General features: G+C 38.7%; 1 protein-coding gene across 3 annotated transcripts; it reads left to right on the top strand.

The window, feature by feature from the left end:
- The first annotated feature begins 8,912 nt into the window (after nucleotides 1–8,912).
- On the top strand, nucleotides 8,913–13,774 carry pax1a (paired box 1a). 3 transcript variants are annotated; one of them, XM_062470242.1, is made up of 5 exons: nucleotides 8,913–9,157; nucleotides 9,591–10,190; nucleotides 11,193–11,323; nucleotides 11,534–11,738; nucleotides 12,530–13,774. In XM_062470242.1, exons 1-5 carry the CDS (start codon nucleotides 9,154–9,156, stop codon nucleotides 12,619–12,621), a joined length of 1,032 nt encoding a protein of 343 aa, XP_062326226.1. In that variant the 5' UTR covers nucleotides 8,913–9,153; the 3' UTR covers nucleotides 12,622–13,774. The 3 variants fall into 3 exon arrangements, with proteins under 3 accessions (XP_062326226.1, XP_062326225.1, XP_062326224.1); XM_062470241.1 differs by having other exon boundaries at nucleotides 9,591–10,217; XM_062470240.1 differs by having other exon boundaries at nucleotides 9,591–10,232.
- The last annotated feature ends 1,044 nt before the right edge of the window (nucleotides 13,775–14,818 follow it).

The raw sequence follows: 14,818 nt of genomic DNA, 5'->3' as shown, positions 1-14,818 counted from the left end.
TGAAGGAAAAGATTTTGCAAGAATTCATCATATGGGCCATTGATATTGATTTGCTATTGAAGTATAACCATGGCTTGTCAACATTTGTGTGTGTGTGTGTGTGTGCATTGGTCAATGAGTGAGTCTGTGCATGCTTTCATGGGGGCAGGCCAGGGGAATTGAATGGATATGAGGGGGTTCTTGGCAAGCATGTCCAGGCTTGGTTGAAGCCCTGTCTGTCCCTACTCTTTATAAACATGTCAGGTATTTCACCACCAGTATGACTGAGCTAAGGTTCCCCATTCCAGGTTTGACGGTTAGATCAGAATGAGACCATCATCAGTCACATGCTACATGCCACTTAGATACTTTCTCACATGCATTACTATGCAATTATTAATGTGCATGCTCTCAGACAACAAATGGGCAACACAAACATATTGTATTTACATAGCAAATCTCTCAATAAGGAATGTTCATTTTTTAAACTGTAACCAGAAAATATGATGTGGAGTAGCATTACACCCATCTACATTGACTTGAACCCTCACTTACAGTTAGTTTGGACTTGTGAATATATTTTGAGGTTAAACTGTTGACTGCGTCTCTGTGACACTACACTTCATGGAGGTGAGACGTCTAGTTGATTAATCCACATGTGTCGGTACAAACAGGTCTCCATTATACAGACACTGGACTTAACTTATGCAGCTTTCAACAAATCTGCACCATGACAGACGACCACAGGCAGGAATACACACGCGTTTGCAGGAAGTCAGTGGTTCTCTTATGAGAAACGTGAAAGTGTGGCTCTGGCTGAAATACACTGAGAACACCCAAAACAAACCCACTTCCAGGCCCAACTGGCATCCACACCACGGTAGAAATAAGGGAAAGTATTTATGAGTTTCTGGCAGTGGTTCACTAAGGTTCATACAGATACAAGGCTGGATGCTTGTTTCATGACTCCTTACATCCAGATTCAGAAGCCAGCCACAGCCTGCACGTAGGGTTAGGCCTACTGCACGCTGAAGCCAGTTTACCTAAACTGGTCACATGGTCTTCATCACAGGTCATAAATCAATCTCTCCTGTGTTCAATGATCGCTACACTTAGCATAAAAGCTGTGCTCTATGTAGATTGTGCTGGGGTTACATTTACATTTAGCAGACGCTCTTTTCCAGAGCGACTTACAGTAAGTACAGGGACATTCCCCCCGAGGCAAGTAGGGTGAAGTGCCTTGCCCAAGGACACAACGTCATTTTGCACGCCAGGGAATCGAACCGGCAACCTTCTCATTACTAGCACGATTCCCTAACCGCTCAGCCACCTGACTCCTTGAATAAATAGTTGAATAAATACACATTTTATTGTTTGAAGGAATTCAAAATTGTAAACAAGGAATTCCAGTTCAAGTTCAAGCCTTCTCAAATGAAGGTAATTTCACAGAAAAAACTTTGGTTTTCCCTCCTTCGAATAGCAAATTCAACATGGCTGTTCATTTAATTTTCTCTACCTTAAAAAATTGGATTTGCTTTCTATTTCTCCCACTCTCTGTATCTTTTTCTCTCTCACACACACACACACACACACACAAAATATGTTGATGTACTGCTTTGTTGTGACATCAATACTCAATCTGTCTTTAGCATTCCTATGTCAGGACTGTACTATTATGGTGCTGGTAACACTGATGGATATTGAGCTTGGCTTTTGGAGGAAGACACACGGTTCCCATAAGCCCATTTATCTTAAAAGAAGCAACTGTCAGGAAACATACACTACCCCTATCCCTGACATAGTAAAGGCCTGTCCAAGGCCTTGATTTCTGGGATGGCGGAAAACGATATCACACTGCCTCTCAATCGCAGACCTTGAATGTCTTTGTGCATGCTTTCCCAATGTGGCCTTGGCATTCCTATGTGTAAAGACAGCAGGCTTTAAACAAGTATCACAAAAGACACAAAACAATGTAACACACTATTGCCTGCTTGTTTCCTAAAGCAAATTCTTTGTATAATCATAACCTTGGATGTCTGCAGGTATATACAGAGAATTGTTGTGTGTCAGCTGATAACATACAATAAATAAAAAGTAAAAAACTAACATAACAGGCAAGCAGCCCAAAAGTAAAATGCCTGGCACAAGCTAAGGCACATTTCCAAATACATTTAAGGACAGATGCTCTGCTTCTTGGGATAAGATTCAAGTGGGGCAAACATGAGTCAGTAGCCATGTTTGGAGTTTTCGACTGTTCCAAAAGTAATTAAGACCTCTCCAGGTAATTGATAACAGACCCTACACATACCACCCTAACCCAGGCATTTCACAAACACTGCCAACTAACAACAAACCAGGTCAAACCATGCCACAAAAGCTACTCAAAGCATACACAAAGACCTGTGATGAGCATGTATAAGATAATTTTCTAACAATAGAAAGATTGAGTAGTTTCTTAAACCTAACTGGGGATGTACTAAGCCATTGAACTTATACTGCTGTAATTCTCAATTTCCTCTAAGAATTCTGTAATGGTTGTAAGGAGGACCCAGGTGCAGAGAGATAGGCGATGCAGGATTCACAACATAAAAGGGCTTTAATGGAGAATGTAGAAACAGTGATAGACTACAAGAAACCAAATGACAGGAAACACGCTACATGAAACAACGACTGACAAAGACCAAACCAAACAAGACACAGGTGAACCCAACAACATTAACGACACCACTGAAAGACAATCAACAAGACACAGGTGGAACTTATAAACATAGAACACAGGGAAACACTAGGGCAGACAATCTAAGGCTGGGGCACGACTGTGGGCGTGACACATACCTTGGAAACGCCATGCAATGGAGGCATGTGTTAAGTATTCTAATGGAATTCATTTCTAGGAGTTAGCAATTACTAATCATCCATCCTTTTTGTTCTTGTTTTTTTCTTCTTCTGAACTTCTCCCTAACTCTTACTGAATAATAACACATCATGTGTGATATTTGACTCTGTTGACATGTGATGGTTTTTACTTATTCTACACCAAATTCTTAACTACAGTAGGTTATAGTTTGGATAGGACAATGGTGAGGTTTACCCCACCTTACAGACATAAGGTTTAAGAACCAACATGATTGAAAAAAAGTTTTACACTTTTACACAATTACACATAACTGTAATTCGTGATTGTTAATTATTTGTGAATCAATAGTCATGCATTATGTTATTATACATGATACATACATACAAAACATCTGGACCAAGCACACCACAATTTGTTTAATTTGATTTTCAAAATAAAATAAATTCAATTGATGATAATGCCTGTGTATGTGACTAAATTTGGAGATTTCCAAAGTTCACATAACTTCAGAAGTAAATTCATTTGGAGCTTGTCTCCTATCACTATTTCTCAGCCTGGCTACACATCTAACAACTAATCACAAAAAAATTACAAATAGGCGTACATACTTGATTCACAAACCGGCATGAAGTTAGCATATTTGTTCAGGTTAATTCAACATGTGATGTTCACCTTAGCAATCTATTTATTGGATGTGAAAGGCTATGTGATAGAGTGTGAAACGAATGAACTTCAATCAACATGGTACACGATTCTCTGGGATGAATTGCCATTAATCCTATTTCTTCATATCTACATAATGTATTCTAGCGATATTTAGCAAGTCTGTATGCGGATCCTGATGTGAAGGTTTTATTTTAATGGTGAACTGTCAAGATGGTTATTTAGTGTCTAGTGTCTATAAAGTAATGTCTCACTCATTGTGGACAGGACAATAGACAGAAATCAAAATCAAAATGTGTTCAAATCAGAAAACAGAAATGTTCTGATACAATGTTTTTGGATCTCAACAGCAAATAAAATGTGTCTTTTATCTCTTTCTTAATATGGTTCCACTTCAAATGAAAGCCAGACTTCTCCACAATATTCTGCTATTAGTTGTCATGGATTTCAAGGACAGCTAACACCAAAAAAATTCAACAAACTGATCCAAGCATATTTCTGCATAAACAGCATACTTGTTTAATAAAGGAAGTTTCAATTGTATGATGACTTACATGCATGAACTTGAACTTAAGACCTAGGCTTGCCTTTCTGTCTGTTTAATCTTTACCATAGGCTGCAGTGTCTGATATTCACACACATACCATACCATATATCCCCCCCCACACACACACACACACACACAAAAACACATACACACACAAACACACTAACACAGCAGTAAAGCAGGGATACAAACATATGCACAAATAGCATTACATCTGTGTCTTTTGTCAGTTTGGTGGACATACTCAGAGAACAGTGCATATTGGGTGCATATAGGTACCCAGCTAGACAAGGCTTCCACCCGCATGTAACAATTAGACTCCCCTCAGCACACAAGACACGTTTTGTAAAGGTCACAAGCAATTACCCAGCCTGGTAAAAGTTGGCATGTCTCACATGGCACTGACTGTTGCACACACTCATTAGGCGTATTCTGCAACCCAGAGTGGGTCTGTGGGCTATAAAAGCAGTGCACTCACTGCCTTCCAAGCCGGCTCTCTAATGGGACTACACCCATGTGGAAGACTGGAACAGCCAGCAGAACTACACATCTCTGAATCAGATACCAGGGAAACAGGACTGCAAGGAAAGGATGAGGAAGCAGTGCTGTATGCTCAAAGCCTGACTGCAGGATTCTCTACCTGAAGGGACATACCTACCTTCATCTCTGGATAAAGCTTGGCTTGGTTTGTTTAAAACAATTTTAAACATTGAATATAGAATACCATGGTGTTCTTGATTTGGATATATTTGAGGTAAAACAATGCTCTAGACATCCCAGTAATGCTTTGTTCTATCTGATCTACCTCATACAGTATTTTAATTTTGGCCTTAAAGCCAATGGCTACACACTTACTGTAGATAGATGATCTAAAGCGAATTCAGATTCATGCCCAAATAGAACAGAGACTTGCCTTGGAACACAGTAGACACCTCCGTGTTGCCGCCAGTTCAACGACTTGTATTCGAACACACTATACATTTCATACTCCTTACCCCATGTTGATCACAGTTCACAAAATGCACGCAATATGGACCCTGTCTAACAATTTCCATATTGAGCTATGAGATCACAAAACTCACAAACACTAAATCAAAACCGGAGGCCCAACGGGTCTTCAATAAAACACGCAGAGACCCATTCAGTTGAAGTAAGCAAATTGAAACCATATCGAATGCTAAAATATATATGCATTTGATTTTGCAGCGTTTGTTTTGAGGAAATGCTTGAAGTGAATATTATGCAGTGAACAGGAATTCACAACACTTTCTGATATTAGTACACTGAAATAGACTCATTTGAAGTTTAATTCATAGGCCTTTTTACGTGCAATCGCATGATATTAAATTGACGCAAATAAGCAAAAGCAGCAAATGTGCTGGAAAAATGCAGTATGACTTAAATGACATTTTATAATTTGCTTCCGACGCTTTCATGTTAAGGTCCCAGGTAGGCTACGGTGAACGTTTCTTTGTTTAAGCTATAGACTAAAGAAACAAACTTGTGTCGAATTTGAGAATACGATTAGAATCGTGGACACTTGAAGAGAGGCTCCTTAATGACACTTGAAACCAAGAACAATATTGACCGACTGGGATCGGTGCACCTGCAAACTTGCGAAGTGACGTGGACCTAGCCAAATTCCAGAAGTATACTTGTTTTATCCCCTTTGCTTGCGTTGAAAAACGTTTAGTTTCTTCTTTTTTTAAATACATTTTAAAAGGCCTACATTAGGTGATTTTTTGGAAGCAATAAAGGAAAATATTTTTATATAAAATGTCTACAATTCTAACATAGCCTAATATTTACCTTTGATTATTGCAAAGGTATAGGCAGTCAAAACAATTATGAATGTAACTAGACTGAAATAGCAGGTCTTAGGTTTGGAATAATTCCTGAAATTATTTGGCTATGCCTATTAGGACTATATGGGCCTACCTGTTAGGCGAAATTCAACATCCAATGAAAGTTCAGATTTTGCCTATTTGGTATGGACCCTTGTTAACAGCACTCCATTTTGAGATGATACTGTTTATTAGGCCTATATTTTAGTCTGGACATGGCCTTTTGTATAGCCTATAGACTAGTTTGTGATCACATTATGTCACTTTAATTATAGCCTAACGTTATCGGTAATCTTTATATTACAATATATTGGATAATATAATACTTCTCTCTCTCTCTGTCTATCTCTCTTTCTCTACATCTCTTTGGTGGAGTTGTCTAAAATCATCAATTTACCGAAGCAATGAAAATGTCTTCGTAAACGATTGGACACATGACCGTGATACGAGTCTGTAAATTGTTCACGAAAGTGTATTATTTTAAGGAATATAGTAGGCTATATACAACAGGATTAAAGCAGATTCAACAATGACTTAAACAACACTTTACAGTGAACGTATTATCAACAGCTTACTCAAGACGGAGGTGTAAAGTCAACCAAGCCAAACCAAACGGCTCTCGGGCTCTTCGGTATCCCTAATGGTGTGTGACCACAAAGGTGTGACATGTCACTGGCGAAAGACTCATGTTGGGGTCCTGACCCGCGGCACTTTGGGCCTTAGTTTACCAAGATTGAGAAAGTTCAATGCACGAACGCACCTTTCAGAAACGTGCCAATATTGGTTTGGGTGAAAATTATGCATTTATTATACAAAATTATACAAAAACTGCACATTTCGGAACAGCCAAATGGAGAGCCGGTTCTTTGTGGTTGGTTTGTCTGAAGGCACATTATTACAAATTTACAGTGGAGAGATAGGCTAGTCAATAAGAATAATGTTTGGGAAAATTATAATTGACAGTAATATTTGCGTGCTCGATTATAGGCCTAAAAAGGGGGTTAAAACAGTTATGGACCCTAGTTAGGTGTACCTCTCACGTTTTTTCGTTTCTACAGCATAGGCCTCGGCTATTTATAGGAAGGCATGATCGGCAATCAGGCAAATCATTTACATTTACTTGAAAAAAAAGTAGTTTAATGGCCTGCAAGTTACTGTGCTCTGTTGATTTGTAGGACAATTATCCAAGGGTCTCTAAATTCGTTTTTCACTTCACAAAAGCATGGCGAATCAAGTTTTTATTAGGCTACGTGTTAACTGTTCAATAATATTTGTAATTATTAATTGAATCTATTTTGTAGTTGTCCTAAATATGTGTAGCCTATGTGACATTTTAATTAAATAGTTTTATTTGCATTGAGTTTGTACATTGGCCTAAACTTAACCAAGTAGGCTAAGATGGGACAAAAAATGGTTAGACCTTATTCGGTTCCACCTTATGAGAAGACAACACAAATTACGTCTTAAATACGCAACATGTTTATTAGTGTACTTTTATTGTAAAAAGTGTTCCTTCAGCATTTTAATCTCATTGAGCAGACTGTCAAAAAGTTTGGCTGAATGTAGAGACTAAGTCTATTTCCTTCTTCATGCACACATCCCACGAAGAAAGATATAGGCCTATTATTTAAACAAAATTGACTTAAGATCGATTGAAACCAATCTCCGTCAAAAACGTATTACAAAAGAAACATTAAATCGTACCTGTTGCGCTTAGAAACGGGTTCACTGACCTTCGTTTTCAAAGGAATCTTGGAGAGCAGTGTACAGTAGTCTAAGCCAAACACATTTGAATCAAGGAGTTGCATATCCACTCTCGATGTATTAGCTGTAATTCCAACTTTGTCCAGATGAGGGAAACTCAGTGCATTCATTATCCCAAGGAATGTGTGGATTTTCAGAAAGTTCTTCCACGGTAGCCTGTAGGCTACGAACCAAAGAAACAACCATCCGCTGTCCTTCTGTAGTTTATTTAATTAGAAATTAGATGAAAATTACACAACAAACCTTGTAGCCTATCATTTTTTCACGTGAATACTATTCAACATCTGCAACTCTGTTATATAACGTGATTACTGCAATAATTCCATAACTTTTACTGTCATAATCAATCCACAGTCAACACATTTCACTCATAGAATTTTGTCTGCGTCCAAGGTTGTAGCTCTGACCCCATCTGATAGCTTCCATGTGTTTCTCTTCAAGATCTGTTGTGAACTGGTCGGGAGTGAGGGGATAGTGACATTGCACCTTGTTACCGTTGGGTCGACAGTAAAATTTTACAAGTGACATTTTGCGAGCATATAAACGATAGTTTCTAAACTTCCACAGGAAACACCAAAAACATGCTGTGATAATACCAGTCTCTGGAATTCAGTCAATACCATATAGTCTGGGAGCATTGCAATCCACAAAGGTATCGATTACACGAGCCCTATGTCTGATGCTTAAGGACTGGCGTGTAAAAAAACTTACCATTACAATTCTCTTGGTCTTGGAAGCCTCATCTACAGATTATTGGACACTATTCGGCTTCCAGCCTCCCACGGATATGGCCCTTTCAGTCTGCTTATCACGCCATGCTCATCTTGCTCAGATCTCAAGTGTTTACCTGCACTAATGCAGTGGAGGCAGATCCATATGATTAAAACAGACAGGACCACGGGACTGCTTTAGGAATTGTGGTAGAATGGTATCCTTTAACTTGTACAAATTAATTTGATGTATCATTATGTTTTGGGTTTGATTATTTATTCGGCAGCCATAAGATAGCACACTTTGCCTATGCAATGATAAAAATAAATCCGTCATTCAATTGATAGGGTATACATTTTGTTGAAGTTTAAGCCTTCTGTCACTTCCCTTATGCAAAGCACAGAGAGAAGTGGAAATTCTCTAACCGGATGGTGCATGTAAGTTACAGCCTATCCCAAGCAAGACAACCAATGAAATCTAACCAAAGCCCCAGCGTATCATGCAAGATTGACGTGCAGGACTCGTCAGATTAATCCCAGCAGCTTCAGCCTCCGGGATAACTCAAATTTGCCTTTATCGGATGAAGATCACTTCGGTGCCGTTGAACCCAAAGCAGTTTCTTTGTAAATTCCCATACTGAAGAGGAAATAAGTATATCGACTGGATATTTTCTGAAGTCTCATTTTCTTTTGCAGTTAGCCTACTGGCTTCCTTCGTTCAGAAGGGAGAACCCAACGATTTCAGCCATTGAAGGGCAACTATTTCAAAGCATCTCAAAACATAGGCAAATGGGTAAGCTTGTGTTAACATCTGCATGCTTCACTGGATGAAAACTTAAGAAAGCGTAACCATGCCCATCACGCTTTTAAAACAAGGACAGAAATAATGATCTCCGGTTTTAGATAATGTAGACACATCCTTTTGAAGAACGAGTGAAAGTAAAATGCAAGCTCTTTAATAGATATCTCGGAACATCTGCAATGCTAATTGATTTTTAGATGGACAAATAGCCTATAACATGGATGTACATTAAATTATTAGCATTAAGACCTAGGCAACATTAGGCTAAATTTCAGCAAATATCAACTTGGAGATAAATTGTAAAGAGTCTGGGCAATTTATTTCCACCTCATAAAGTTCGCCATTTTTCATGGTCCTGGCGTGTTTATGGCATGCGAATGTTTGCTGGCGTTGATTAATTTAAGGATGTCCCTTTTCTATACAGAGCAAACCTATGGAGAGGTGAATCAGTTGGGTGGCGTATTCGTCAATGGACGACCCCTGCCCAACGCCATACGACTGAGAATAGTGGAGTTGGCCCAGCTTGGAATCCGACCTTGTGATATCAGCAGGCAACTTCGCGTTTCTCATGGCTGTGTGAGCAAGATTTTAGCAAGGTACAACGAAACGGGCTCCATTTTACCAGGTGCTATAGGTGGAAGCAAACCGCGGGTTACCACACCGAACGTTGTGAAAAACATAAGGGAATACAAACAGGGTGACCCTGGGATCTTTGCCTGGGAGATCCGGGACAGGCTTCTCGCAGATGGAGTTTGCGACAAATACAACGTCCCTTCAGTCAGTTCAATAAGCCGGATTTTACGAAACAAGATTGGAAATCTCTCCCAGCCGAACCAATATGACAGCAGCAAGCAAGGCTCCACACAAGCCGGCCTCTCCTACAACCACATTTACCCCTATTCGTACCCTAACGCCATGTCACCCACTGGAAACAAAATGGTTAACCCTCCAGGAGTACCCGTGGCGGCCGGGCATAGCCTATCGAGGGCTTGGCCATCGGCGCACACCGTCAGCAATATTCTAGGTATAAGAGCCTTCATGGATCCGGCAGGTGCGTGTGGATCTAGTGTGTTTTCCCAGACTCATATCTCTTAAAGCAGATTAACGTGTAGGCCTCCATGTGCAAATAGCCCATGCCTAAACTTTAAAAAAGTGCTGATCAAAGGCTAAATTTTAGGATTGAGTTGTTGTTGAGTAAATCCTGAGAAGGATCATTTAATTAATCATTCAGGAAACATTTAATTGATCGTGGAGGACAGTTTACGATAAATCATTGTAGGCCCAGTTTTTCCCCCTTAAGATAGAAAACCCTTAGACAGCTCAATCGGCGTCACGCAATGACGCTAAGGCAAACACCTTGCTTATACCTAGCCTATCCACAGTAGGCTATGGCATTTGGTGCTACTACTCATGTGATCTTCCCTTTGGGTCGTGTTCATGCAAGGTGCTTCAAAAATAGCCCACTGATATAGGCCTATTTTATTTGCATGGATAGTTTGTTTGTGCGTTTCTAAGACAGCTGCTTTTAGTAGGCTATATGAAAAACATTTTACAGTAAACTATTCTGATTTGGTTTAGGTTTAAACAAGTTAACAGTTGTAGCCAAATATTAAAAAAAACGTTAAAACGTGTTTAACGAATGTCTCTTACTTTGATCTTTTGATTATAGCAAAAGTGGCATGATCGGCTACTTAGCCTAGAATTAGGCCTAATGGTCGTATTTCTAAGAAACAAAATATTTTAGCAGTTGTTTAATATATGTTGAATATGCTATGTTTGATCAAAATACAATGCATAGTAATTTGTTTAATGGGACAAATAGCCTTATATATTCATGATTCAATTAGGGCCTAAAGGAAATGTTAATTTTACATCTGAAAACCATAGCAATCGACATATAAAAACGAGGCTGTATTTGATTACGCATCTTGTACAATTTTGGATGAATACAAAGTTTTTCCTCAATTTTACTACATGAAGGATTATTTTTTCCTCTGACCTGTGTTACTTGCTTTTTCCGGATCAGCCATTGCTGCAGCAGAGGGGTATCCACCGAAAATGGAGGACTGGAGTAGTGTCAACAGAGCAACGTTTCCCGCAGCTCATGCAAACGGGATTGACAAATCAACCCTTGATGGGGACATCAAATATGCACAGGTAAAACAAGAAACTGTATGGGTGTATTATGTTTCCAAACTAGGCCCCAAACATGCTGTGATGAGAAAGGAAGTCGTGGGTTTTGCTCAATCATAGAAGTTATCCATCAAGAAACATGAGGGTTGTGATAAAACGATAATGCGAGATCCAGTCTACAATATAACCTTCGTTGATAGATTTTCCCCTTATGTATTATTTGCTTATTTACAGCCGTCGTCAACATTGTCCAGTTATGTCCCAGCTTGTGCATACACACCTACAAATCAGTATGGCGTTTACAGTGGGCCAGGTAGCTATGTGACTCCTGGGCACCATTGGCAGTCGCAGACGTCGAGCTTGACCCATCCAAGCAGCGGAATGACGATGCACGCAGGCGATATCCATTCCATGGCATTCAAGCATCCGTCCCGAGAAGGTAAAACAGATCCCGATAATTTCGCTTTTTGATAAGGATTGGATAAAATACGATAAGGATAACATACTCTATATAGCTAATAGCCTATTAGATTAATTTGGAAATCGGTGACAGCCCACTCCGAATGTTTCATCTTAATTTTTTTTACTGGTTGGAAATTGTTCTGTCAAGTTTAATTACAGGGCTTATAACGGTAGCCATACCGGATAATTTAATCTACAAAACATTAGGCCTATAGTTTCAGAGAAGATGAGTTGATTCTAGTATACTAGTCCTGACACACGCATATACACACACATAGGCTACACACACACACACACACACAAACACGCAGTTTGATATACTGAGTCCTACCGCAATGCGATTTCAATTAGCAGCATTTATTTAAAAGAAAAGGCTACTAGTGAAAGGTGTAGAGTTGAATATGATTGGTGGTCGTGTTGAATGAGTTTATTGAAAATATGGCTATAAAATACATCTGGATTAGCCGAAACCTATTTGTATTATTATTATTATTATTATTAATAGGCTTAGCTAGTCTAACAGGCCTGCATTAGGTTGTTTGTGCAGGCCTAATATTATAGCCTACGAACTGGTGTGTCGTATAAGAAGATGGCCTAGCTTTATTTTCTTTTAAATTAAGGTAGGTCTATACATTTTGAGAAATAATTATTGACAAATAATTCTCTAAATGTTGTGCCCAATGTCCGGTTGTTTTATATTTTATTGCTGAATTTATGAATTTCGATTTGTGTAATAGTCTATAAACGTCTTGTGTTTGTGTTCTACAGGAGACAGGAAACCCCCCAGTCCTCTAAGCAAGCAGCAGCACGAGGCCTTGAACAGTGTACACGGACACAATATTCCAACCTCATCCTCATAACGCAGGTCTCCATCGTGATGGAATTTGGGACTAAATGCAAATCACAGATCCTTCTAGGCCCAATTGAACACATTTGAAGAATACGAACAGTAAGTGCAAGCACTATTCATGATTTGTTTGCCTTAAGTGCTTCGACTGGTCAGACCATAGCCTGTTCTATTCACCGTAGCTACAAACAGACATTTTGTCGATCTGTGGCCATTTGAATGTACATTTATAAGGATGCTCCTGTCGTCATTGCGTTTGTGGTTGGCGATTTTCACATTATTTTAATTGAAAATAAAACCCGTAATGTATAGCCTACTTTCTGATGAAAGCAGCGGGATGTACTTGCCATGTCTGTCATCGATATTTTATTTAAAACTTTATGGTCTAGATAAGACATCAATTTGACAATGGAACTGTATCCTGGATAGCCTACAAACGATAAATTATCTTGATTTGATTTTATCATAATATTTTCGATATAGGATGTAATTATGTGAACAAATTGATACATTGTAAATGCTAACTATTTTGCAAAAGCTTTAATTATATATTTTTATAAATCCCATGTAAATATTCGAAATAAATTCTTTTAAAAATATATCTGTTCCAGTCAACATGAATGTTACATTTTTCTAAGGCATTTGCTTGGCATTTCAAAACTGTTCATTCACTGTTTATTGATGCTAAGAGTGTTAGCCTTAGATGTACATAGACTTAATTGGCTTTCATGCATATTAATCTGTTCGAAGAATATTGACACGCTTCTGAATGACGTTTGATGCCTCAGGTTATGATTTTTTGGGGTTGCTTCCAGATAGGGCTAAGATATAGAACTTCTCAGCAAAATGTGTTGCAGAACAGCATCAGATGCACTTAAGCTGAAGCATCTCTCTCTCTCTTTCTCTTTCTCTCTCTCTCTCTCTCTCTCTCTCTCTCTCTCTCTCTCTCTCTCTCTCTCTCTCTCTCTCTCTCTCTCTCTCTCTCTCTCTCTCTCTCTCTCTCTCTCTCTCTCTGTATCTCTCTCTCTCTCTCTCTCTCTCTTCCTTTCTATTTTTATCTCTCATTCTGTCTCTCTCACTCTCTCTCATTCTCAATCTAACGAGCTTTCGTGACATTAATTAATTTAGTGATCTAAATATATGAACAGTAGGCTAGGATATTACAGCATATACACAGCTGGGTACAGTACAATATCCTATTACAGTTTTTCTCGATTGGTTACACACATTTTCTGAATGCATACCTCATACTCTCAGAACTCTACACACAAATCACACACACACACACACACACAATGGGAAAAACCCCTCACTTCTCCTGCAAAATTAAACTTTAAAATTCAAAACAATGTTATTTCTTCTCAAAATGGTATTTTGTCTTCAAATGACACACACAACCCATCATATGAATCGACATTTATAAGAACCATTTGAACACTGATGTGCTCAATGTAAAACACTATCATCATAGTGATTTAGGCCTTTTTTTGTTCAGTGTTACATTTACTACAGACAGTACATAAGTGTGTTGTAAAATATTTGAGAATATTGTTTTTATACTCAGAACACAGAAATACACGGTAACAAATATATTTTACATATATGTACACAGTGTACATCCCAACCAACACAAAGTTGCACATACAGCGGTTTACATACAAAACAACAGAATAATTTACTGTATAGTGTATACAGTTACATTATTATTATTTTTCTTTGTATTTGCCGTAATGTTATGGCGTTATTTTCTAGGACCATGTTCATGATTTCAGTTTCCTGTTCAGGAGACAGAAGACGTTCCCGACCACCTTGTGTTGGTAATCTTTCAGTTCTGCCAAACATATAGTAAAATACTGTAAATACTGTGTAGGAATACAAAGTAGGAATACATTTTCCAAATACTTGAAACATACTTTATTTTTACAGTCCTACAGAACAGTCCACAGGCAATACTTTACTACTGTACTCATTGAGTACTGTATTGATATGCAGTAGGCCTACTGCAATTTTGTAGTGAGAGTAGATTTCTTACCTATTCTCATTTCGGAAAGTCCCGATGATGGATGCTACAGTGTACCTGCTCAAATTTGGCTGTACTCTTTGCCCAGCCTCCCTCATTGTTAGACCATGGTTGACTACATGGTCAACCAAAGCGGCTCGGATCTCATCAGAGATTATGGTCCTTGGCCTTCCTCATCCTCGTCCTCCCT

This window comes from Osmerus eperlanus, chromosome 9 (assembly GCF_963692335.1).
Source record: "Osmerus eperlanus chromosome 9, fOsmEpe2.1, whole genome shotgun sequence".
NCBI classification, from domain to species: Eukaryota; Metazoa; Chordata; class Actinopteri; order Osmeriformes; family Osmeridae; genus Osmerus; species Osmerus eperlanus.
The sequence above is the reverse complement of the archived record's forward strand: the minus strand, read 5'-3'. Positions and strand labels throughout refer to the sequence as shown.